Here is a 26,314-nt window from a genome sequence, read left to right as displayed (position 1 = left end):
ATATCGACTGTTTAACTGTGCATAGAGGGGAGCGACTCAATTCTTTACGTGATTTGAGATTAGGCAAATTTTTTGTTACCAGGTTGATTTCTCTATCCAGCGTGTTGATATATTCCCAGTAATAAAGTGGCTCTCTCCCAAGGGAGGAAAAAATAAGCGTTGAGGCGAGGGTGAATTATTTACCAAGTATGTTGCCATACACCATGTGTTTTGGGGCACACTTTATGCTAACTATTTACGAGTGTGGGAATACTGCATCTGGTTGTATATTTACACCCACTCTAATACACATTCGTATATGAGCGTACATATACGGGTTCTCATAGTGGCCTCTCATTATTATAGTGTTTTTTCACTTATTGTCTCGTTGATTATTTTTGTTTATGTGTTAACACTAGGCTTCAACAACCGACATGGTCGTAAGGTGGGTCTCACTCTTTAAGAGACGTTTACCTTTGGTCTTAAGATTGATTCACAGACAGCAACGGCATGCTTGGCTCCTACCGGCTGTTAGGCTTCGCAGAATAAATATGAAATATTATTTATAGATTCGAGATAGTGGGAGTCAGAGCTAGAAGAGATTATTATGTTATGCAAATTATCTTAGCAAGGGGCGAATAATATATTTTTGTGTTTTATTGCTAAAGATCGTCTGTTTATAAATGCTCCATTACCAGAGATGGAAATGTATTCTACACTTTCACTACACGGTTGAATATTTTTGTTAAATTTAAGTAATGCAAAGTGTTTATCACCTTGGTTAACTGAATTGAGTGCAAATGCTGAAGACGGTATTGAGAAACACCACAGGTTACGTTAAGTAAGGTTAGGATAAGTTAGGTAGGTTAGGATAGGTAGATCAGGTTAGGTTGGTTATGTTAGGATAGATTAGGTTAGGCTAAGATAGAACTTATGGACATAACGTCATCTTAAAGAACCAGCAGAAGAAACTTCTTCAATAAAGTATATGCAATCACTGAAAATCCTTCCTGTGTCAATACAGAGAAAATAAAATATTTATAAAATAGTTAAATATATTTTCTTACGTCTTGTGAAATGAAAAGCGTGTTGGATATATCAAGAAGTGATGAAGTAGTTATTTACATGCAAATTTTAGATTATTATCATTATTATTATTGAATCAGTTAATACTATACTATAAATTGTGTAGACAGTCACTTAGAAATGTACAACCACATATAAATAAAGCTTTTAATATTCGCAGTATCTGAAATACTACACAGAAACAAAATTCATAATGGCGTGCTCGATTCTTTACTCATTAGGATCATAATAGACTTCCGATCTTGTCTTTGAGGAAAATGCATAGAACTTATAAAATTTCTTTGCAAGGAAATCAAAACAATAGCAAGACTAAGATAGAGGCTTGGATACTTCATGAGATAAATATCTTCTCATAGCCACACACAAGTTTCAGATCGGAGCATTTGTTGAGCTCATTACCAACAGATATTCTAAACTGAAGGCTAAAATTCGATTTTTATTTTACATGCTTCATGTAAAATAAAAATCGAATTGGCATTGACAAAATCGTTTATTGTTAATTTATACTTAATCCAAGTGTAAATGATTAGTGCATATATGAATAAAAAATTAAACTGTAAAATACCAGTGTGTTCAAGAATAAACTATCAATCTCATAAATTGCTTAAAAATTTGATGATGATATCGTGAGTGAGAAGGACATTACAAAATTCACTTATTGAATGCTTTCAACTGGCCAGAAGGAGCCAGAAGGAGAGTAATCAGAGAAATTTGGTAGATATTTTCCCACAAGGAATGTTGCAGGTGAGGCAACCAATGGCTGCGTCTCTCGCGGCGTGAGAGTCTCGTCAGCGGTATCCAGAGGGGCCAATCACTGCATGACAGTGCGATTACCAGGACACACACAGCAGACTAATTGTCTATCATTTCCTTACCATATGTGTCCGGACACATCAATTTGGCTGGTATTTGACGCAAAGCGAGAGTTTTATACATTTCCTCAACAGTGGCGACTATCAAGCACCTTAAGCAACGTCTATCATGCCTCCAGCAACGCCTATCATGCCTCTAGCAACGCCTATCATGCCTCTAGCAACGCCTATCATGCCCCCCCAGGAATATCTAGCATGCCCCCAGCACAGAAAAATGCATAGCAGTGCCAACTTTCCACAGTTTTACAAGCTTCGTCATTATTGCCTTTTTAGGAGTTAAGTTCAAAGGTTATACCTGCAATCAAATTTATATTGTGATATATTATGGTAAAGCCATTTTTTCTAACATTGTTTTAGCGTTGTGAAACTTAAAAAAAAAGGTCTCTCCCCCCCCCTTCCCAGTGGTTCGTATTTGGCCGCTCTGGGAGGGTGTCCGAACCAGGCCAACTATAACGTCATATGCGGACGGCGTTTCTGTCTGTGCTGACAGAAACTGTCTGTTCCAGACATCTGTTTGGACGCACATTTGCGTCTCGCAAAACACACAGGCGTTTCCATACGATATATTTCTATGGGCAAAATAGCACAATAAAGTTCTCCTTTAGTAAAAGGAGTAAAGTTTTATTACGGTGTGGGTTATTTTGCCAGTGATCATGATGTTCAAGAGTAACGTTACTTCGTCGTTGAATTGACGTTGATTAAACGTTACTTGAGATCGTTAATCCAATAAGGATTAACCGTTACTCGATTAACGTTTATCCAAACGTCGATTCAACGTTGATAATATAGCATTAACGTTAGCCTTGGATAATGGGCCTACTGGGTATTTTTATATTGATAAATACCGAGTCAAACTTTGACATCAGTTTAACGTCGTCTGTGATATTTATATCGACGTAGTTTGGCGGGAAATTGCAAGCTCCTTACTCCATCCTTAAGTAGCAAAAAGTAAATTTTTGTCCAGTCTGCTTCCCGATAAATTATTTTCCTGTTCTTGTATTTGACAAATCACTACAGTTTTTTTTCTTAATTAAAATTGGTTGTATATAACCTTTAAAGGTTATACTCAAAAATTTTGAAAAGTTGTAGAAATATTGTCGGTGTCATAATTAGTTATATAATTGAAAACAAAAATAGTGAGAAAGGATAAAAATTTATTGGTATTGTTTTGGAACGTGACGTGATCATGTTACTTCTCTCTGGATCATGTCTCCTCTGCCCCGTCTGGAGCATGATGTGAACATGTCTCTTCTGGAGCATGTGATTATGTCTGTTCTGGAGCATGTGATTATGTCTCTTCTGGAGCATGTGATCATGTCTTAGCTGTACACATTGAGTACACATTGGTCTAGTACCATTTGACTTTCCTCATAACTCCGTGCTCTGGGGCGGCGACCTGTTTTCTCGCTGTTTCCTCCAGTATTGACATGATCTTCTATTGTTGTTCTAACATTCCACGCTGGAACTACACATTCTAGTACTCTCTAATCATTCTACACTGGGGGCTGCATATTCTAGCCCCGGTCTGACATAAGTTGCCTACAACACCCCTGAAAGCTCTTCTGTCGAGGTTCCTCAACGTTTCACGAATGTTCACCAGTACTGCACGTGTCCCGGATGTTATAATATGTTCGTCTGTTGTTATGTCTGCTCCCAAATCGTTTTGTTCTTGACTTGGGGCAGTGTTCGCTTCTCTGCTGACACACGTCTCAGCAGAGAAGAGAAGACACACGTTGGTGAGAAGAGCGTCACCAACGCTGTAGTGTGCCAAGGTCCTCCTCGAAGGCTTCTCTGCTGACACACACGTTTAAGGCAACGCTGTAGTGTGCCAAGGTCCTCCTCGAAGGCTTCTCTCCTGACACACACGTTTAAGGCAACGCTGTAGTGTGCCAAGGTCCTCCTCGAAGGCTTCTCTCCTGACACACACGTTTAAGGCAACGCTGTAGTGTGCCAAGGTCCTCCTCGAAGGCTTCTCTCCTGACACACACGTTTAAGGCAACGCTGTAGTGTGCCAAGGTCCTCCTCGAAGGCTTCTCTGCTGACACACACGTTTAAGGCAACGCTGTAGTGTGCCAAGGTCCTCCTCGAAGGCTTCTCTCCTGACACACACGTTTAAGGCAACTCTGTAGTGTGTCAAGGTCCTCCTCGAAGGCTTCTCTCCTGACACACACGTTTAAGGCAACGCTGTAGTGTGCCAAGGTCCTCCTCGAAGGCTTCTCTCCTGACACACACGTTTAAGGCAACGCTGTAGTGTGCCAAGGTCCTCCTCGAAGGCTTCTCTCCTGACACACACGTCTAAGGCAACTCTGTAGTGTGTCAAGGTCCTACTCGAACGTCCTGCACAGTCCTCCGGTGTTTCAGCAGTTTTGGAACGTCTGCAAAAACGTAGTGGGGCGTCTGAGTGCGTGCACATGTATGCACTTAAGAGCATATTTAACCACACGCCCCGCCTCCCCCCTCCCCCCACCCCCTTCCCCGGACATGAACGCCCTACAGGCCCCCCTCTCAGACCACTCCAAAATTAAGCACCCTCGGTAACAATTACACTCGCCAGCACCTCCTCGCTTGCTTATTCATCACTGGAAGGTGAGTACTCACGGGTGAGTACACAGGGGTGAGTACACAATGGGGGGTAGCCTCGTGGGGGCTAAACAGTGGCTGTTTGAACTGTTACAGCTAAACCGAAGGAGACACGCGAGGCTCTTGCCTGCGTGGCTAGCCCCAGGGGCTCCTGGGTAAGGGAGGGTAAGGTAAGGGAAAGGTAAGGGAAAGAAGGATGGAAAGAAGGAAGGAAGGAAGGGGGAGTGATGGAAGAAAGGGAAGGGGGGATAGGGGTTTTCAGAGGATGAAAGCTGGTTGGGATTTCATTGTTTAGTAAATTTCATTATACTGTATCCCCCTGTACTCATCTAGTTAGATTTCGGGGGATGAGCCACAGCTCTTGGGTCCCGCCTCTCAATGTCTTAATCGAGTTAAGCTGTGGGTTATGTAACTATATCAAGAGCTGTGTATGGAGTCTTCCTCCACCACTTTACTTCTTAACTCATTTCAGTTGCTCCCAAGTAATTCTTTCTAGCGTCTCTGTGGCTCATTTGGGGTTTAAGTTTCCTCCTGTGCCCCCCTTGTTCGTGTAAGGTATCTTTGTTGTCCATATAGACTAGGGAGTAGGATCGGCCCCAGTACTGACCCTTGTGGGACGCCTGAGGTAACATCCTGCCACTCTGAGGTCTCTCTCATTGTGACTCTGTTTTCTGTTACAGAGGTACTCCCTTTAGTCACTGGCGTAGTTTCCCTGTCACTGCTGGCTGTGTCTCCAGTTTGTGTACTGGTCTCCTGTACCTGTACTCACCTATTTGTTCTTGCGGGGGTTGAGCTTTGGCTCTTTGATCCCGCCTCTCAACTGTCAATCAACTGGTGTACAGATTCCTGAGCCTACTGGGCTCTATCATATCTGTGTATGGCTGTATATGTATCCACGTTTGTGTGTGTGTATCCATGGGTCTATGTGTCTGCCTTCATATATTTGTCATACATTACAAATTGACTAAATTGCAATGCATGTATTTATTCCCGGTCTCAGTCTTGTTTATGTTGATCAAACTCTACACACGGGTTGAGAGTTGGTGGAGACAGTTGGTGGATTCATACACGGATTGAAAAGATGATACGCCATTAGCCTATGACTTAACCAATAGTGGAATCTGTCGATTAATGTCTTAGAGGCAGAGCCATGGAACTGAAGCTCAGGTGGCCATAGCCAGCTGAGTAAACACACACACACACACACATACACACACACACACATGGGGGTTGATATCACGCCAGACCTGTCCCCTGAAGCTCATATCAAGAGGATAACATCAGCAGCATATGCCAGGTTGGCTAACATAAGAACGGCCTTTAGAAACTTGTGTAAGGAATCTTTCAGAACATTATATACCACATATGTCAGACCAATCCTGGAGTATGCGGCTCCAGCATGGAGTCCATATCTAGTCAAGCATAAGACTAAACTGGAAAAGGTTCAAAGGTTTGCCACCAGACTAGTACCCGAGCTGAGAGGTATGAGCTACGAGGAGAGACTACGGGAATTGAACCTCACTTCGTTGGAAGACAGAAGAGTTAGGGGGGACATGATCACCACATTCAAGATTCTCAAGGGAATCGACAGGGTTGATAAAGACAGACTATTTAACACAAGGGGCACACGCACTAGGGGACACAGGTGGAAACTGAGTGCCCAAATGAGCCACAGAGATATTAGAAAGAACTTTTTTAGTGTCAGAGTGGTTGACAAATGGAATGCATTAGGAAGTGATGTGGTGGAGGCTGACTCCATACACAGTTTCAAGTGTAGATATGATAGAGCCCAATAGGCTCAGGAACCTGTACACCTGTTGATTGACGGTTGAGAGGCGGGACCAAAGAGCCAGAGCTCAACCCCCGCAAGCACAACTAGGTGAGTACACACACACACACACACAAACACAGATTGGTAGACGGTTGGAACAAAGTGAGAAAGTGATGGTGGAGGCCAAAACCGTCAGTAGTCTCAAAGCGTCATACGACAAAGAGTACTGGGAAGACGGGACACCACCACCAGCTCTCATCCTGTAACTACACTTAGGTAATTACACGCACACACACACACACCTATTTAAATAGGTTGCAAGAGCCTGTGACTCCCGTGGCGAGGGGTAATAAGCAGTGAAGCAGCGGTGTGCCTTGCACCCCCTCGCCACCACCCTGACGGCCTGGTTAATGAATCATGACCCCCAAGTCGTAACACCGTCAACCAGGCCATCGTCAGCAGGCTACTGGTGCATACACTATGGTCTTAAATGGTCGTGTTGCCCCCTTCCCTCACTCCTCCATCCTTCCCCTTCCCTCTCCCCTCCATCCTTCCCCTTCCCTCTCCCCTCCATCCTTCCTCCCACCCTCTCCCCTCCATCCTTGTGGAAGGGAAGGAATGGAAAGGGTAAGGGGTCCAGATTAGGAGGAAAGGGGTGAATGCATAAGTGTTTAGAGACTGTTGTTGTTGTTGTTTAAGATTCGCTACTTGGAGCAAAGAGCTTCAAGTAGCACAGGCTATGGTGAGCCCGCAGTGGACCTACTGTGTTAGAGGCGTAATGGAAGGTTTGTCGAAGAGCTATATTGCAAAAATCCGACAGATAGAGAATGTGGTTATTGTGGTGGATGAGGGGAGTGGATGTAAAGGGGTACAGTGAATGGGTGAAGGATAATAACGAAAACAAAAGAGGGGTTAAGGGAATGTATAAGGGAAGAACAAATAGGGAAAAAGAGCAGACGGGCCAAGGGGGGAAAGGTTGTAGTGAAGGTAAGGCAAAGCAGGTGAGGAGAGAAAAATGAGGGGAGAGAGTAGGAGTGAGAGGTGGGAGGAGGAGGAAGAAGGGGGTGGGGGGACTAGGAGTCAAATTAGGGGGAGGGACGGAGAGGGGAGTGAGTGCGTGCCACGACCCGTTATCATGACGAAGGTGACAGCGGTCAGGTACCTCACGGCCCCCAAGTTTACCATTATAGAGATGGTTATCGAAGGAGTCAGCGCCCCCGGACGGTAGAAAACGGCAGTAATGGGAAGGGGGTGACTGAGGCAGACTGAAGGACTCCAGGATTTGCTCTGACGCGACTTTTAAAGATCAATTGTATCTTCGTGTCGTGCTTAGATTGTCGAGAGTCTAATAGCGGTTTTTTTTTTACGTTTTCTGCTAGTTATTCATTTACGACATTACGCCATCTTACCTACCATGCGATGGTTTCGGGGCTTAGCGTCCCCGCGGCCCGGTCGTCGACCAGGCCTCCAGTGACATAGTAAAGTATGATAAGTTGTCACCTCCTCATATAGACAATATATTTCACTCACAAGGACTCATCAGAAGTGACATTCTGAATATTTGTGTTAATGCTACACTGTAATACATCACAAGTACTGTGTCTTAAGATGTACTGTGTCTTAAGAAGTTCTGTGTTTTAAGATGTACTGTGTCTTAAGAAGTACAGTATCTTAATAAGTACTGTCTTAAGAAGTACAGTATCTTAATAAGTACTGTCTTAAGAAGTACAGTATCTTAATAAGTACTGTCTTAAGAAGTACAGTATTTACTAACACAAAGAAGTGTGATTAACCGAGGAATTAAATATCATTACAAAATATATCCGTGAAGGCCAGGATTCATCATCAATCATTCACTCAACCACTTGCGAAACCTGTTCATCTTTCCCTAATCATGTGGCTTTATTTACATTTATTATGGAGACTTTCGGCGCCGTGGAGAGGGGTGGGGGATCTGCTGCATGGGTAACAGCTTCTCCTCCATATCAACCTACCCTGGCTTTGCGCCCTGGAGAAGCCACTCCAGACCGACAACCAGAGCGCAACTCTATAGTCTCCTGAGACTGATGGATGCCTTCTATATTATATACAAAAATGGAGTTCTGAAGCACAACGAGGCTGTTTATAATAATAATAATAATATTGTATTGGGATGTTTCGAAATTCGTGAACTGTTAAATCAATTTAAACAAAGCTCCCGTGAATGAGAAAAGATGTACAGGTTTCGTAAATAGTTGGGTAACTGCTAGCTGGATCCTGGTAGTGTTGTGGTCAATGAACTAGTCTGTCTAACGAGGCAGAAGACTGGCGAGGTTTGTCTACCTCACAGTACAAGCCATCAGTGCCCACGTGAACGTTTCTCACATACTGCACACATGTACGGCTCATACATATAATTCCCTACATAACTATAATTGCCAACGTAATTGCAAATGCCGACTTAACTCCTAATTACCATCAGCACCATAATACTGACCTCTAGGCCTAACTATAAATTTGGAGAAAACGCATTTTTTTTTTTTGAGATATATACAAGAATTGTTACATTCTTGTACAGCCACTGGTACGCGTAGCGTTTCGGGCAGGTCCCTGGAATACGATCCCCGCCGCGAAGAATCGTTGTTACAACTAAGTACACATTTTACTGTTGAGTTGAACAGAGGCTACAGTTAAGGATTTGCGCCCAGTAAATCCTCCCCGGCCAGGATAAGAACCCATGACAAAGCGCTCGCGGAACGCCAGGCGAGTGTCTTACCACTACACCACGGAGACTAACTTAATAGTATTGATGTTACATTAGGAACACATTTCGAAATGTGTTTCGTTGGGATGGGTTGAAATACACGGCTACACCGACGTGTCTCAACTAGCTCTAACCAGGACTTGACATTGTAGAAGTTAAGTGGAAATAGGAGATGTGTACAAATCCACAAGGGCCGTGACGAGGATTCGAACCTTCGTCCGAAAGCATCCCAGACACTGCCTTAATCGACTGAGATACGACATGGTCTTTGTTCATTTGAAGGCTCACGCTATTGTGATTTCTGTGTGTTAGGAGCTGTGTACTTCGCTAGATCTTACCTGGTAATGGGAGGAAGATGAACTATATCAGAAGCAACTGAATACCAATTTCCCCAAATTTCCTACAGCATTAACAACAACAAAATCTGCAACAACAGGACGCTTAAGCAACAGGGAATGGATTAATCATCAACAGCAACACACCACACTAAGTTGATCATCAACCATCACCTCACGGCAGCAGCGATCAGACCACACAGAGCCAACAGTGCAGTGAAACGCCCCATCAATCATTCACAGAGCAAAACATTAGCTCCTTACCTCATATCGCGTATTCGAGCCCACGGTCAATTCTTCCTCCACCTCTCTCTCTCTCTCTCTCTCTCTCTCTCTCTCTCTCTCTCTCTCTCTCTCTCTCTCTCTCTCTCTCTCTCTCTCTCTCTCTCTCTCTCTCTCTCTCTGTCCTTTCACGTCTGTTTGACACTTAGCAGTGATCAAAATCTCTTAATATTTAACGCAGGTCTCTGAAAAGGCGCTATAGGAATTCTGGGGAATGGATTCGCCACAGTTTGTACCGTATCCGGCTCCGGTAAACACAGACTGGTTAGGACCTAACTTGCGTTCACGTCCGGCACGAGACGCCTTTGTGGTCTCTGGTTTACCTATACATGCATGCATAGATACTCATGCATACGAGGATAGATATCTACATGAATACACACACACACTCACACATTAGAAAGGTACCAGGTTACCACCAGTAAGATATAATTCCAGAGAAAAATACCCATCCGTGATGTTGGTGATTCCGTCACCACCACACTACCACCCAAGCACCACCATACCACCCAAGCACCACCACACCACACCACCACAGGCATCAGGAGGTCAACATCAGTGTCTATGCCGTGTTTCTAGAAGCTATAGAAGCCGTTTTCCACCTCTGTACGAATTGTTGACTTCTTGCCTCATTTTGATCCTTCTCTTCCTATTTCCCCTTGTCCATGTCCCCCATTCTTCTTCTTCTCCCTCTGTTCGTACATCTCCTCTCCCTTCCTACTTCCACATCTCATTCTCTCATTACCTACCCATGTATTTCCGCTTTTTGCCCTTAGTTTCCACCCCTTTTTTGTCTCTTCCACACCCCCTTCTTCTTCCCCTACACCCTTCCTCCACCTCCTCTTCCTTCTCTTCCTCCTCTTCCTTTCACGGACCATCACTTCACCGTTACGGTGTAACTGTGACACTGGCAGTCATGTTTTATTCAGTACTTGTGACTGTGCCGTTCCCAGTCAAACACATGTATCGTTTCCCGTTACTGTCAAAAAGACAGTAACTGGCATTACGTGTTGGTGGTAGCACCTGTCTATCCATCAGGCAGCCAGATGGACAGTCAGGCAAACTGATGGACAGTCAGGCAGCCAGATGGACAGACAGGCAAACTGATGGACAGTCAGGCAGCCAGATGGACAGACAGGCAAACTGATGGACAGTCAGGCAGCCAGATGGACAGACAGGCAAACTGATGGACAGTCAGGCAGCCAGATGGACAGACAGGCAAACTGATGGACAGTCAGGCAGCCAGATGGACAGTTATCTGCTATCAGACATGGTTATCTGCCAAAACTGTAGATTAGGTTATTGTAGAGTTTGTGAATTAATGTTATAGGTAAAATACATTAGCAAGTACTCACTTGTGTTCACTCAGGGGAAGTACTTCCTCGTGTTCTCTCAGGGGAAGTACCCCTCGTGTTCTCTCAGGGGAAGTACCCCTCGTGTTCTCTCAGGGGGAAGTACCCCTCGTGTTCTCTCAGGGGGAAGTACCCCTCGTGTTCTCTCAGGGGGAAGTACCCCTCGTGTTCTCTCAGGGGGAAGTACCCTCTCGTGTTCTCTCAGGGGGAAGTACCCCTCGTGTTCTCTCAGGGGGAAGTACCCCTCGTGTTCTCTCAGGGGAAGTACCTCTCGTGTTCTCTCAGGGGAAGTACCTCTCGTGTTCTCTCAGGGGAAGTACCCCTCGTGTTCTCTCAGGGGAAGTACCCCTCGTGTTCTCTCAGGGGAAGTACCTGCCGCACCTTTAACTCCCAGAAACAATTCCAGTTTCATTTTCATTATTTCCCTGAAGTCAAGAATAAATATGGCGTTCACTGCTGATTCTGTTTACACCTGCGTATGTGTGCGTTCGTATATATATTGCGTGCGTGCAAGCATATGTGTAATCTGTGTTTATTTTATATATTTGTATGCGTGAAAGTTTGTGTGTGTGTGTGTGTGTGTGTGTGTGTGTGTGTGTGTGTGTGTGTGTGTGTGTGTGTGTGTGTGTGTGTGTGTGTGTGTGTGTGTGTGTATTCACCTAGTTGTGTTTGTAGGGGTTGAGCTTTGCTCTTTCGGTCCGCCTCTCAACTGTCAAACAACTGTTTACTAACTACTTTTTTTTCACACCACTCACACACACATCTCAGGAAGCAGCCCGTGGCAGCTGACTAACTCCCAGGTACCTATTTACTGCTAGGTAACAGGGGCATTCAGGGTGAAGGAAACTTTGCCCATTTGTTTCTGCCTGGTGCGGGAATCGAACCCGCGCCACAGAATTACGAGACCTGCGCGCTATCCATCAGGCTACCAGGCCCCTACCAGGTGAGTGTGTGTGTGTGTGTGTGTGTGTGTGTGTGTGTGTGTGTGTGTGTGTGTGTGTGTGTGTGTAACTTTAATACACACACACACATGTACAGACTCGGGTGCACACACAAGGCTGCACACATGTCCTATTCCGCTTAATCTCTTATCAAACAAACAGACACAAGCCAATGTTGACGCCAAACTGTCATAAATGCATATTAATAGTTCTTCATTCCCTCTCACTGAGCCATGACATGAAATTCTCTCTCTCTCTCTCTCTCTCTCTCTCTCTCTCTCTCTCTCTCTCTCTCTCTCTCTCCCTCTCTCTCTCTCTCTCTCTCTCTCTCTCTCTCTCTCTCTCTCTCTCTCTCTCTCTCTCTCTCTCTCTCTCTCTCTCTCTCTCTCTCTCTCTCTCTCACACACACACATACACACACAAAAAACAAAACAAAACTAGAGACATGGTCACTATCTACAAAATTTTCAGAGGATTTGACAGGGTAGATAAGGATAAACTATTCAGCACTGGTGGTACACGAACAAGGGGACACAGGTGGAAACTGAGTACCCACATGAGCCACAGACACGTTAGAAAGAACTTTTTCAGTGTCGGAGTAGTTAACAGATGGAATGCATTAGGAAGTGATGTGGTGGAGGCTGACTCCATACACAGTTTCAAATATAGATTTGATAAAGCCCAGTAGACTCAGGAATCTGTACATCAGTTGATTGACAGCTGAGAGGCGGGACCAAAGAGCCAGAGCTCAACCCCCGCAAGTACAAATAGGTGAGTACACACACACACACACACCACACCTTGCATACAAGAGCCAGATATCCCTAGCACATTGTTCCACAGGTGTGTGTATGTGCGTGTAATTACCTAAGTGTAGTTACAAGATGATAGCACGTGGTGTCCCGTCTTCCCAGTACTCTTTGTCGTATGACGCTTTGAAACTACTGAAGGTTTTGGCCTCCACCACCACCACCTTCTCACTTAGCTTGTTCCAATAGTGCACCTCTCGACAAATGAGAACTTTGTAATACTTCTTGTGCGTCTTGTGTCTGCTCTTGTAACCTCTTGTTCTGGAAGTTGCAGGTTTCAAGAGTTCTTGTGTCAATTCCTGTTACTATTTTGTACGTAGTGATCAGATCTCTTTTTTTCTTGTCTTCTAGCTTTTGCATATTTAACTCTAGAGGGTTTTGAGAGAGAGAGAGAGAGAGAGAGAGAGAGAGAGAGAGAGAGAGAGAGAGAGAGAGAGAGAGAGAGAGAGAGAGAGAGAAAGAGAAACAGAGACAGAGAGAGAGAGACAGAGAGAGAGAAAGAGAGAGTCAGAGAGTCAGAGAGACAAAGAGAGAGAGAGACCTCGTCGCCAGCACTAGCGCTTGAACCACGACCCCTTCCCAGGCCTGGCCGAGTAGTGGCTATCTTCCGAACATTAACAGTGAAACCGCCGGCCATTCTCCTCCTCCATCGGCGACCGAGACTCGTCTCTCGGTCCGAGATCACAGGTTCGAATCTTCCTCGTCTCCTTCGTTTTTTTTGTCCTGCTCTCATAATGATAAGGAGTCACAAATAGGGATTAATTACCGTCAACTGTGATCTTAATTTGCGTTTCGCGTGTTTATCTTGTTCCGTCTGGCCCTCTCGGAGCGGAAATGGCGTCCCGGAGCACAGTTTAGGCGCCCTGGTCGAGGACCGGGCCGCCGGGACATTGAACCCCAAAATCATCGCAAGGTAAGAACTTTTGGTTGCAATTTTTTTTACCATGTCGTAGCTCAGTCGATTAAGGCAGCGTCTGGGATGCTCTCGGACGTAGGTTCGAATCCTTGTCACGGCCCTTGTGGATTTGTTCGTAAGACGTGCTACTCTGCCTGGTGCACTGTTTGACGTATTGTGCCTCCACGTTCTCGTATTCACAAACAGTGGGAACTTGTTGGGGGCCTCGCGGCTGAGTGGAGAGCGCTCTGGGGTCGTAGATCTAAGGGGCCCGGGTTCGATTCCCGGCCGAGGCAGAAACAAATAGACAGAGTTTGTTTCACCCTGATTCCCTTGTTCACCTAGCAGTAAATAGGTACCTGGGTTAGGAGGTAGGATTGTAGGAACAGCTGCTGCGGGCTGCTTCCTGGGGGATGTGTGTGTACTCACCTAGTTGTGTTTGTGGGGGTTGAGCTTTGGCTCTTTGGTCCCGCCTCTCAACTGTCAAGCAACTGGTGTACACAGTGTGTTGGAGAGAAATATATGTAGTAGACTTAATAGAGAAAAAATAGATTGGTTAGAAAGGCGGGGCCCAAGAGCTAATAGCGCGATTCTGCAGACAGAAAATAGTCAATACCGTCTCGTCCAGCTCTGAACCTTCCTCTTACCCAACCCTACCTCTTCCCCATGATCCCTTACCCTTCCCCATGATTCCTACCTCTTCACTATCCCCACTACCCCTTCCCCATGCCCCCTACCCTTTCCCCATGCCCCCTACCCCTGCCCCATGCCCCATGCCACCTACCCCTTCCCCATGCCCCCCTACCTCTTCCCTATCCCCCTACCCATTCCCCATGCCCCCTACCCCCTCCCCATGCCCCCTACCCCTTCCCCATGTCCCCTACCCCTTCCCTATCCCCCTACCCCTTCCCCATGCCTCCTACCCCTTCCCCGTGCCCCCTACCTCTTCCCCACCCCCCCTACGCCTTCCCCACTCCCCTAACCCTTCCCCATGCCCCCTACCTCTTCCATCCCCCCCCCTCCATTCCCCTCCCACCAACAACCCCCTTTCTCTATACACCTGTCTAACGGTAGTTTTGATCTAATTTCACCTGTATTTACTGGATTACACTACTTCCCCAGAGAGCCATTATAGGCCATGAGCCAATAATCCAAGCCAGTGATAATTACTATAATCACCCAGGCAACTGTAATAGCCGCTCCTATAATTTCAAGCGCAGTATCCAATCTGTTGTGCATGCAAATTAGGGAGACAAACGATGCATTTTGACACGCTCTCATCTAACAATAGCTGGAGCTGGCTTGCTTGTTTGTAAGATTCGCTTTGGCTCGATCTTCCGATGATTTTCGTTCGCTCTTTCTCAGTCATCTGATTTTTTTCCCCTTGGGATTGATATATTTTTTTCCTTTTTGTTTTTCTCAATATATATTCCTCTCGATATATGGATATTTTGTTCGTGGATTTTTATATATTATTTTTATAAACCGGAAACTTGGCATTGGAACAGTTAAGGATTTTAAAGGAAAGTAAAACAGTAGTGAAAGTAGTGAAGAAAGTCCAGGGACAGAATAGAGTCAACAAGGTCCACACACACACACACACACACACACACACACACACACACACACACACACACACACACACACACACAACGGCCATACCACGTTGAGAACACCGCTTCTCGTCCGATCAGCGAAGTTAAGCAACGTTGGGTTTGGTTAGTACTTGGATGGGTGACCGCCTGGGTCAGCAAATGCTGTTGGCAATAATGTTACAGTTGATTGACAGTTGAGAGGCGGGACCAAAGAGCCAAAGCTCAACCCCCGCAAGCACAAATAGGTGAGTACAAATAGGTGAGTACACACACACACTCAGAGAGAGAAAAAGACTTGGGGGTTGATATCACGCCAGACCTGTCTCCTGCAGCCCATATCAAGAGGATAACATCAGCGGCATATGCCAGGCTGGTCAACATAAGAACGGCATTTAGAAACTTGTGTAAGGAATCATTCAGAACTTTGTATACCACATATGTCAGGCCAATCCTGGAGTATGCAGCCCCAGCATGGAGTCCATATCTAGTCAAGGATAAGACTAAACTGGAAAAGGTTCAAAGGTTTGCCACCAGACTAGTACCCGAGCTTAGAGGTATGAGCTACGAGGAGAGACTACGGGAATTAAACCCCACTTCGCTGGAAGACAGAAGAGTTAGGGGGGGACATGATCACGACATTCAAGATTCTCAAGGGAATTGATAGGGTAGATAAAGACAGGCACACGCACACAAGGGGCACACGCACAGGGGGACACAGGTGGAAACTGAGTGCCCAAATGAGCCACAGAGATATTAGAAAGAACATTTTTAGTGTCAGTGGTTGACAAATGGAATGCAATAGGCAGTGATGTGGTGGAGGCTGACTCCATACACAGTTTCAAGTGTAGATATAATAGAGCCCAATAGGCTCAGGAACCTGTACACCTGTTGATTGACGGTTGAGAGGCGGGACCAAAGAGCCAGAGCTCAACCCCCGCAAGCACAATTAGGTGAGTACACACACCAAGGTAGATGGGTTAAGCACAAACAGATTAGAACTAAGGGACATGACAAACAAGGAGGCGGATACCGTAGGCCTAACAAAACCCTTTAAGCATTAATTAAATACCACGAAAGCTTATGCCTAGGTAGTGTGCGTTTGTGCTTGCTTGCCCTTGTACTGACTTGCTTGTCTTGTTTTTGTCTGCCCTGGTAGACTCTTCCCTTGCTTGTTTACTGTTGTCTGCCCTGGTAGACTCTTCCCTTGCTTGTTTACTGTTGTCTGTCTTGGTAGACTCTTCCCTTGCTTGTTTACTGTTGTCTGCCCTGGTAGACTCTTCCCTTGCTTGTTTACTGTTGTCTGCCCTGGTAGACTTTTCCCTTGCTTGTTTACTGTTGTCTGTCCTGGTAGACTCTTCCCTTGCTTGTTTACTGTTGTCTGTCTTGGTAGACTCTTCCCTTGCTTGTTTACTGTTGTCTGTCTTGGTAGACTCTTCCCTTGCTTGTTTACTGTTGTCTGCCCTGGTAGACTCTTCCCTTGCTTGTTTACTGTTGTCTGTCTTGGTAGACTCTTCCCTTGCTTGTTTACTGTTGTCTGCCCTGGTAGACTCTTCCCTTGCTTGTGTACTGTTGTCTGCCCTGGTAGACTCTTCCCTTGCTTGTTTACTGTTGTCTGCCCTGGAAGACTCTTCCCTTGCTTGTGTACTGTTGTCTGTCCTGGTAGACTCTTCCCTTGCTTGTTTCATGCTCTTGTTGAACGTATTTTATGGAAAATCGGTATTCTTTTCTTAACTATCGTTCTCACTTGCCTCGAAATATTTCGACATATTATTAACTAATCGTTTCTTAACCTGACTTGACCTTAACCGTACCTTGTCAAGCATACGACGAAGCTGGACAAAGTTCAGAGGTATGGCACTAGGCTAGTCCCAGAACCAAGAGTTACGAGGAAATGCTGCGTTAACTGCACCTCACGTCACTGGAAGACAGGAGAGCTCGGGCGATATGATCACGACATACAAAATTATCAAGGAAATTGACAGGGTAGACAAGGATGGATTATTTAACACAGGTGGCACATGCACAAGGGGACACAGGTAGAAGCTGAGTACCTAAATGAGCCACAGAGACATTAGAAAGAACTTTTTCAGTGTCAGAGTGGTTAGTAAATGGAATGCTTTAGGCAGTGATGTGGTGGAGGCTGACTCCATACACAGTTTCAAATGTAGATATGATAGAGCCCAGTAGGCTCAGGAATCTGTACACCAGTTGATTGACGGTTGAGAGGCGTGACCAAAGAGCCAGAGCTCAACCCCCGCAAGCATAGGCGTGACCAAAGAGCCAGAGCTCAACCCCCGCAAGCACAACTAGGTGAGTACAAATAGGTGAGTACACGTGATGTGTCATGGGAAACCACCACCATTAGAGGATTAACCACACGGGATTAGAGGCGGGGTCCAGGAGATGAACCTCACCCTCCGCCTCCAACAAGCACGACTAGACGACCCAACAAGGCGAGTATATTCACCCTCGTTAAGCACCTGACACTCTTGAGATAGCGTCTCCTTGTTAGGGTAATCGTACTAACTGCTTACCAAACCACCTGCCTCAAGCAATCCATAAGGCAGTTCCAGAGGTGAAAGTGGGTTTTAGGAACGAGGTATACGCTAGTCTTGGCCACCAGGATCCGGATTCATAAAGAAGTTACGCTAGCATTTACGAACCTGGGGCCAGATTCACGAACTGTTACGCAAGCACTTACGAACGTGTACATCTTTTCTCAATCTTTGACGGCTTTGGTTACATGGATTAAACAGTTTATAAGCATGAAAACGTCCCAATCAGCTGTTGTTATTGTTATAAACGGCCTCCTGGTGCTTCGGAGCTCATTAGCTGCTTAATAATGGTAAACAAAGCCGCCAAAGATCGAGAAAAGATGTACAGGTTCGTAAGTGCCTTGTGTAACTGCTTCGTGAATCTGGCCCCAGGTTCGTAAGTGCTTGCGTAACTGCTTTGTGAATCCGGGACCTGGCAGGAATACACTGGGTTTGAGAACTAGGTAACTAGGGATAGGCTTCTACCCCCAACTCTAATACACACACACTTAAGTGTTTTTATCTTGTCCATGAGCACGTGCTTAAGTGCCTCAACCTTGTAAGTGTAAATACTCGAATTGACTCGTAATTAACACCCTCAAGAAACCCCATAGGTCAGTCATGAGATCTGTTGTGTAAGAGTTTTTGTATATCATTAATTATAATGGAATTATGTAGCTAATGAAGATTAAAAAAACAAATTTCAAGATAAGTAAACATGTTAGTCCATTAAATTCGATGGATGATTGGGTCCTAATCGGTGATGAGCGGGCCAATCAGGGCGCTACACTGGCCGTATCTTCCTAGGTCATTCACCCACGGAGGTGGGGGGGGAGGCCTGAGAGAGAGTAGGGGGGGGGGGTGAGGAAAGGGAAAGGAGGGGGGGAAAGGGAAGGGCAATAGGGAGAGTGAAAGGGTCACCACATCCTTTCACAGGTAGTTGATCTGTGGGCCTCGTCGCCCTATCGTGGTGCTTCTAGATCAATGATGAGTCAGCCACTTGTAGTCAGATGCAGGCTGGGTAGTGGTCGGTGTGCACGTGCACGCTCACACACGCACACGCACACACACACAAGTTTGAAATGTTGATATGACAGAGCCCAGTAGGCTCAGGAATCTGTACACCAGTTGATTGACAGTTGAGAGGCGGGACCAAAGAGCCAAAGCTCAACACCCGCAAGCACAAATATGTGAGTACAAATAGGTGAGCACACACACACACACACACACACACACACACACACACACACACACACACAGCTGGAAAAAGTCCAAAGGTATGCCACTAGACTAGTCCCAAGACTAAGAGGCATGAGTTACGAGGAAAGGCTGCGGGAAATGCACCTTACGACACTGGAAGACAGAAGAGTAAGGGGAGACATGATCACAACCTACAAAATCCTCAGAGGAATCGACCGGGTAAACAAGGATGAACTATTCAACACTGGTGGGACGCGAACAAGGGGACACAGGTGGAAACTGAGTACCCACATGAGCCACAGAGACGTTAGAAGGAACTTTTTTCAGTGTCAGAGTAGTTAACAAATGGAATGCATTAGGCAGTGATGTGGTGGAGGCTGACTCCATACACAGTTTCAAATATAGATTTGATAAAGCCCAGTAGACTCAGGAATCTGTTCATGAGTTGATTGACAGTTGAGAGGCGGGAGCAAAGAGCCAGAGTTCAACCCCCGCAAGCACAACTAGGTGAGTACAGGAACCTGTACACCAGTAGATGTACAGTTGAGAGACGGGACTAAAGAGCCGAAAATAAACCTTAAACGCATGCACAACTAGGTGAGTACACACACACCGGTAGAGAAAGAGGAGACATGCTAGAAATATATAAAATACTTTTGGAAATTAACAGAATGGAAAAAGAGGAACAATATCGCTTGAAAAGTATATTGATATAAAAGGGCAGCAGGTCCTCTCCCGTTTTCACAACGGACAGAAAATTGCCCGAACCTAACCTAACCGATGGCCCCACGCATAGAAAACGTGAATGCTTAGTAGCCGCTATGATAAATAATACATCATATTATGTATGTTGGGGGAGTTTGATGTCAGAATATGGTCCGAGAGAGAACAGGTTGAGCTGAAGGATCAAAGAGAGGGTTATTTTGCTGGATATTAACGTGATCTCAATATTCAGATACGACCATGTCGTAGCTCAGTCGATTAAGGCAGCGTCTGGGATGCTCTCGGACGCAGGTTCGAATCCTCGGCACGGCGAGGATTCGCCGGGAGCCGGTCGGCCGAGCGGACAGCACACTGGATTTGTGATCCTGTGGTCCCGGGTTCGATCCCGGGCGCCGGCGAGAAACAATGGGCAAAGTTTCTTTCACCCTATGCCCCTGTTACCTAGCAGTAAAATAGGTACCTGGGTGTTAGTCAGCTGTCACGGGCTGCTTCCTGGGGGTGGAGGCCTGGTCGAGGACCGGGCCGCGGGGACACTAAAGCCCCGAAATCATCTTAAGATAACCTTAAGATAACGGCCCTTATGGATTTATTTAGATTGCTGTTCTCACCACAAATACTCCTGACTAAGCTTCAGTTTAACGCCTCCTTGTCTCTTGCTCTCTATTTCTAGCCACTACAACCCCCCCCCCCCTTCTGTCCTGTGATAGGGCAGCGCAGAATAGGGCTTTGATAGAGCCCTCTTGATAGAGCACTCTTGATAGAGCCCTCTTGATAGAGCGCTCTTGATAGAGCCCTCTTGATAGAGCGCTCTTGATAGAGCCCTCTTGATAGAGCGCTCTTGATAGAGCCCTCTTGATAGAGCGCTCTTGATAGAGCCCTCTTGATAGAGCGCTCTTGATAGAGCCCTCTTGATAGAGCCCTCTTGATAGAGCCCTCTTGATAGAGCCCTCTTGATAGAGCCCTCTTGATAGAGCGCTCTTAATAGAGCCCTCTTGATAGAGCGCTCTTGATAGAGCGCTCTACCACAAACCCCAGATAGTTAATGAAGCGAGACCCGTTATAGTATTACCACTGTACGATATAGTATCCTATTGATGGGGACAGGAAGCCTGCTAGAATTATCCAGGCCCCACCTAGGCCCCAGGATGCATCCCACAATAGTTTGGTAGATCCTAGGTACTGAACACTGCTAGGTGAACGGAAGTATCAGATGGAAGGAAACGCGCCCAAACGTCTCTGTACTGCTACTGGCATCGAACTCGGGGTCCTTCGGTTGTGACACGATTATGAAGACCAATGCGCTACAGACCTCAAGGAATCACTCTCGTATTCCTGCAGAGCCGTGAACTTCACCATTCAGCCCGTCCTCCTAAATGGTTCCCCCCAACGTCAAGAAACCGTCGTGCTTAAGTGCCCCCTTATCCTAAATTACCAGAGGACCCAAAACAGAAAACGGTACAGTATGTGTCAATTTCGCGAGCCGCTTCCATTTTCTAGTACGACAATTGCTGCCCTTAGGTAGAGTATACGTCAAATTACGACGGTGTATTAGGTTTGGACGGGTTGTAGGTGGACAGGTTGTAGGAGGACGGGTTGTAGGAGGACAGGTTGTAGGAGGACAGGTTGTAGGAGGACGGGTTGTAGGAGGACAGGTTGTAGGAGGACAGGTTGTAGGAGGACAGGTTGTAGGAGGACGGGGTTGTAGGAGGACGGGTCAGACCAACACCGTGGCCGAGGGTGACAGAAGACGGGGCGAGTATCGGCGCGTGAAGATATATAACCAGAGCACCGTGTAATCAACTCACTAATTTGGCGCCATCACTCTCAATAAGCCGACGTGTTCCTACTGAGGGCTGAGGAAGGGGGCTAAGTGTCTCATTTGCCACCGTAGGTGTGTGTGTCTTTTTTTCCGTTCCGGGCACCTCTTCCTAGCTGTCTTCTGATTGGTTCTTAGGGTTAACTAATCTAAAAAGGCCAGAGGTTAGACGACATTAAATACACATCAGAATTAACACGTCCCCGAAAGACCTTTGGCAAAACTACTCCAAAACTGATGGTTTTGGAGTAGTAAACGTGCGCTGTAAGGTTTACGTGCGCTGTAAGGCAGTTAGCGACGGCGATATCGACACGATTCCAAAGCCAACACTAATCATTTTCTCAAGACTGATTAGCCTATGCTAATTAGCTTGTAAAACTACCACTCTGCTATGTACATAATCCTTGCTAAAGGTGCTATGGAAATATTTGTTTCCTAAACATTCATTTTCAATTAAGCTTTCACCTACCGAAGCCCATAGTGGCCGTATTTCATCTAAATATATGCGACCATTATTTAATTTTACAGTTAGCTGGAGACTTTATTGTGCCTTCCTTGGATGGGTAGATAATGGGTAGGTTATGTGGTGTTATGGGTAGGTTATGTGGTGTTATGGGTAGATTGTGGGGTGTTATGGGTAGGTTATGGGTAGCGTCCGCTGGTGGGTGGACCTTCGTTGGTGCTCTATCCCGTTGTTTATAGTGTAATGTGTGGTAGCCCTCATTGTAGCATCTGTAGCTCTCCTTGTAGCATAACTAGCCCGTACTGGTGGCCCACTAGCCATTGTAGCTCCAGCAGTCGTCCTTGTAGCATCTGAACCCCCTAATGGTAGGATCAGATGCCCTCTTTGTAGCATCAATACTATTCTTGTATCATTAACAGCTCCTAATTTTTCTCAGTAGCCTTTCTCTTGTAGCGTCAGTAGTCCTTGTACCATCAAGAGCCTCATACCTCCACCGTCAATATACAACAGTTCAAGTCCTCCTTGCGATATCATTTAGCGTCACGCTATGAGGATTTAAACCCAATAATTTTGATGCCAATGCAAGTTTTTCTGTGCTGACTGAGACTTAAAACAAACACTCATCAATCAAGTGATGATTGATGACTTTAAGAGTGCTCCACCAGGGGGTGGAGGCCTGGTCGAGGACCGGGCCGCGGGGACACTAAAGCCCCGAAATCATCTCAAGATAACCTCAAGATAACCTCAAGGCCGTGCCAAGCCGCTTGCTCTCCCTATAGTATAACCTATAATGGCCTGCCCAAGTTTCTCTACAACGCTGGCTACTGTAGTATTGAGGCCGTGGTATCTTGAGGCGTTTTATCGGTCACTGTTAAGAAAAAAAGGGATACTTAGATTACCTGAGGGCCGTCGCTCTGATGGGTAGCCTATCTGTTCTCTCATTAAGTCCAGCCTGGCTCCTCCCTACCACTCTCTCTCTCTCTCTCTCTCCTCCCTTCATCCTCCCTCTCTCACTCTATCCTTCCTTTCTCCCTCACTTTGTACAGCATTCCTCTCTCCACCATCCTGCTTTCTTTTCTCCATCATTACTCTCCCTCATTCCTCAACCCTTCCACCCTCTCACTCGGACTCCCTCCCCGCACGCGGACACACACACACACACACACACACACACACACACACACACACACACACACACACACACACACAGACACACACACACACACACACACACACACACACACACACACACACACACACACACACACACACACACACACAGGCATATCTCTTACAACAACCTGATGAAAATATAAATTTCTCGAATACCATGGAATATATAACCCTCTAATCGGTATTTTAAAGCGATGCTCTCTTCACGGCGAACGCTACACTTATGGATATATATATATATATATATATATATATATATATATATATATATATATATATATATATATATATAATATAATATATATATATATATAAATATATATATATATATATATATATATATATATATATATATATATATATATATATAATATATAGCCTGACGACAGCTGAGAGGAAGAGGAAGCCGTGTCTTTCACTGTGTGCTTATCACATGGAGGTCCTTCCTCCTCTCCTGTGGCGTGTGGCTACACCCAGGAACAGGTGTTCAGGGCACACATGAGCAGCTGATGATTACCTGTTACCTGAATCAGAACTGGGAGAGGCGGACCCGGCGGGAGAAGTGTAGGCTGGTTGGTCCTGTCTCAAGGTGTAGGTCACAGAACGTGGGTGGGCAACTAGTATCTGTGGTTGGGAGTGGAATATAGCAGAAGTTGGTTCCTAGGCGAGCGCAGGACCAACAGGGAAAGCATAGCTCACCACAGTAGGCTCAAGACATTGTTTAAAAGGTCCTTAGATGTATAGGAGGAAAGGAAGGCTGTCAGAGCAATCTGGGAGGCTGTGCGGACACCAAGGCCGCCAGGTCTGACGAAAAGAGTATGTTGTTATGACGGTAAATTATCACATTGATTTTGTGGAGTGTGGTTGTGCACTGAGGATTAACTTACCTCCTTCAGGTTCGCCATCGTCGCCGGCAGAGGACGCGGAAGAGGACGGCGTGGAGGGACCTCCACCTTGCAAGAAACAACGGAAGGCCCGGACGGCGTTCTCAGACAACCAGTTACAGACGCTGGAGAAGAGCTTCGAGCGGCAGAAGTACCTAAGTGTCCAGGACCGCATGGAACTGGCCGCCAAGCTGAACCTGACCGACACCCAAGTCAAGACCTGGTACCAGAACAGACGGTAAGTGATCCAAGGTCAAGACCTGGTAGCAGAAGATAAGAATAAAGGAAACTGCAGAGAGCCTATTGGTCCCTACGAGGCAGCTCCAATTAATAACCACACAAACTCATTCATACACATGTCTAACTTAAGCTTGATACAACCCCAGCTATCCAACGTCTATTGCACCACCCGGTAACTTGTTCCATAAATCCACATCACTCTAAAACCCAGCAGTTACCCTGGTGTTCTTTAATCTAAAGTTATCCAATTCATATCCATTGTTCTTCTCTGCGTTGAAATATTTAGCATCAGATGGTAAACTATATCGTAGGAACGCCTGGGGTCAGGACGCTTGGTACACAGACCAGACCACACACTAGAAGGTGAAGGGACGACGACGTTTCGGTCCGCCCTGGACCATTCTCTAGTCGATTGTGAGAATGGTCCAGGACGGACCGAAACGTCGTCGTCCCTTCACTTTCTAGTGTGTGGTCTGGTCAACATACTTCAGCCACGTTATTGTGACTCATCGCCTGTACTTGGTACACAGAACTAGCCAGGAACCCTGAAGTGTCGTTCTCCGACGCCTGAAGTGTTTACTGAACCACATCACTAACGACAATACTAGGACGCATTATCTCATTATGCCTCAGGAGGAAGGAAGGTAACTTCATGAGGTACCATTACTCCCCAGAGAGGTAATAGACACATTAGAGAGAAGCTGCTGTATCACCCCACGTTTATATCACGGCATAATTTGATGATCTGTAATGTATGTTATAACTCACTGTCAAAGATGTGACGCTGAATATTAAAGGATGGGTAATTTTTGTTCCACCCTTTCGTGAGGCTGATTCCCACGGCTTGACGAGCGCCGTTCCGCCATGCGCCAAGGCAGGAGGGAACAGCTGGAGCTGGTACGGTGTGTGGTGTGAGGTGTGGTGGTGCCGAGGGAGCGAGCCCACAGCGGGTCTGTGGGCGACGGTGGGAGGACATGCAAAGATGAATTCATGGGAGCAGTTCGCGTCATTACCTCTCAAGAGAGCAGCCACAAGTGTATCTGGCGATATATTTTACGCGGAGTGAGAGAGAGAGAGAGAGAGAGAGAGAGAGAGAGAGCAATTCTTTTAACCATGTCGTAGCTCAGACGATTAAGGCAGCGTCTGTGATCCTCTCTGGCGCAGGTTCGAACCCTCGTCACGGCCCTTGTGGATTTGTTCAGAGAGAGAGAGAGAGAGAGAGAGAGAGAGAGATGCTCTTGCGTGTTCCTTGCCATTCATCTCCGGAAGGCTAGACCCCCCCCCTCCCCTCCCCTCCCATCCCTTTCTCTTGTTCCAATATTACATATCCCACAATTTCATGACTGGAGCCGGGATGCTCTGGCAAGTGGGTCGCCCTGAGCCCCGTCTCCCCCACTCGCTCCCTCCACCTCCAAGGAAGGGGGACTGAAGGATATAGTGGGATCTGTATCCACAAGCATCAATGACCTAATATTATCGGAAGTTAGTATAGGTCATGGTGGCCAGTAGTCTCTTAACCCCCGCTCAATTGTGCGCGGATTACGGCAGTTTGAATGCCTAAATGACTTACTGAATCGGGAAACTAATTTTTTTTTTAAGATTAAGAAAGCAGATTCATCTCTGATATGGCCGTCGCTAGCTGCCCAATGCTATTGAACAAGTGAACACAGGAGTAGCAGTCTTCGATAGTGTTAAACATGTGAACATTGGAATTCTCCCCCCCCCCCCGGTCCTTAATAAAGTTGGAACGTCAACAAGAAAATACAAATTGCGAGCAAAAGCCAAAAACCAAAATACTGGATCTGAATCACCAGGGAAGGTGAATTGTAATTAAGAAGCAAGAAAATGATTATCTTCAAAAACTAAGACGGTTAGGTTAGGTCGTGGTTTTCTATTCAGCTTTTCAGGTAAACTCAAATATTTCATCTCAAGATGCCTCCGATTGATGATTGATAAAGATTAAGCCACCCAAGAGGTGGCACGGGCATGAATAGCCCGTAAAGATGCCTCCCACCAAATGTTTCTGTGGAGTGTGGTAGTT

General features: G+C 46.0%; 1 protein-coding gene and 1 pseudogene across 1 annotated transcript in view; both read left to right on the top strand.

Annotated features, from left to right (window-relative positions):
* Window positions 1-26,314, top strand: part of LOC123758961 (homeobox protein ceh-30) — a 58,340-nt gene that overhangs the window by 6,646 nt on the left and 25,380 nt on the right. The window contains exon 2 of the mRNA XM_045743725.2: window positions 24,046-24,271. Within this exon, the coding sequence (XP_045599681.2) occupies window positions 24,046-24,271 (226 nt within the window). The remainder of the gene's footprint in view (window positions 1-24,045; window positions 24,272-26,314) is intronic.
* On the top strand, window positions 15,294-15,411 carry LOC123758975 (5S ribosomal RNA; annotated as a pseudogene).

This window comes from Procambarus clarkii, chromosome 31 (genome assembly GCF_040958095.1).
Source record: "Procambarus clarkii isolate CNS0578487 chromosome 31, FALCON_Pclarkii_2.0, whole genome shotgun sequence".
NCBI classification, from domain to species: domain Eukaryota; kingdom Metazoa; phylum Arthropoda; class Malacostraca; order Decapoda; family Cambaridae; genus Procambarus; species Procambarus clarkii.
The sequence above is the reverse complement of the archived record's forward strand: the minus strand, read 5'-3'. Positions and strand labels throughout refer to the sequence as shown.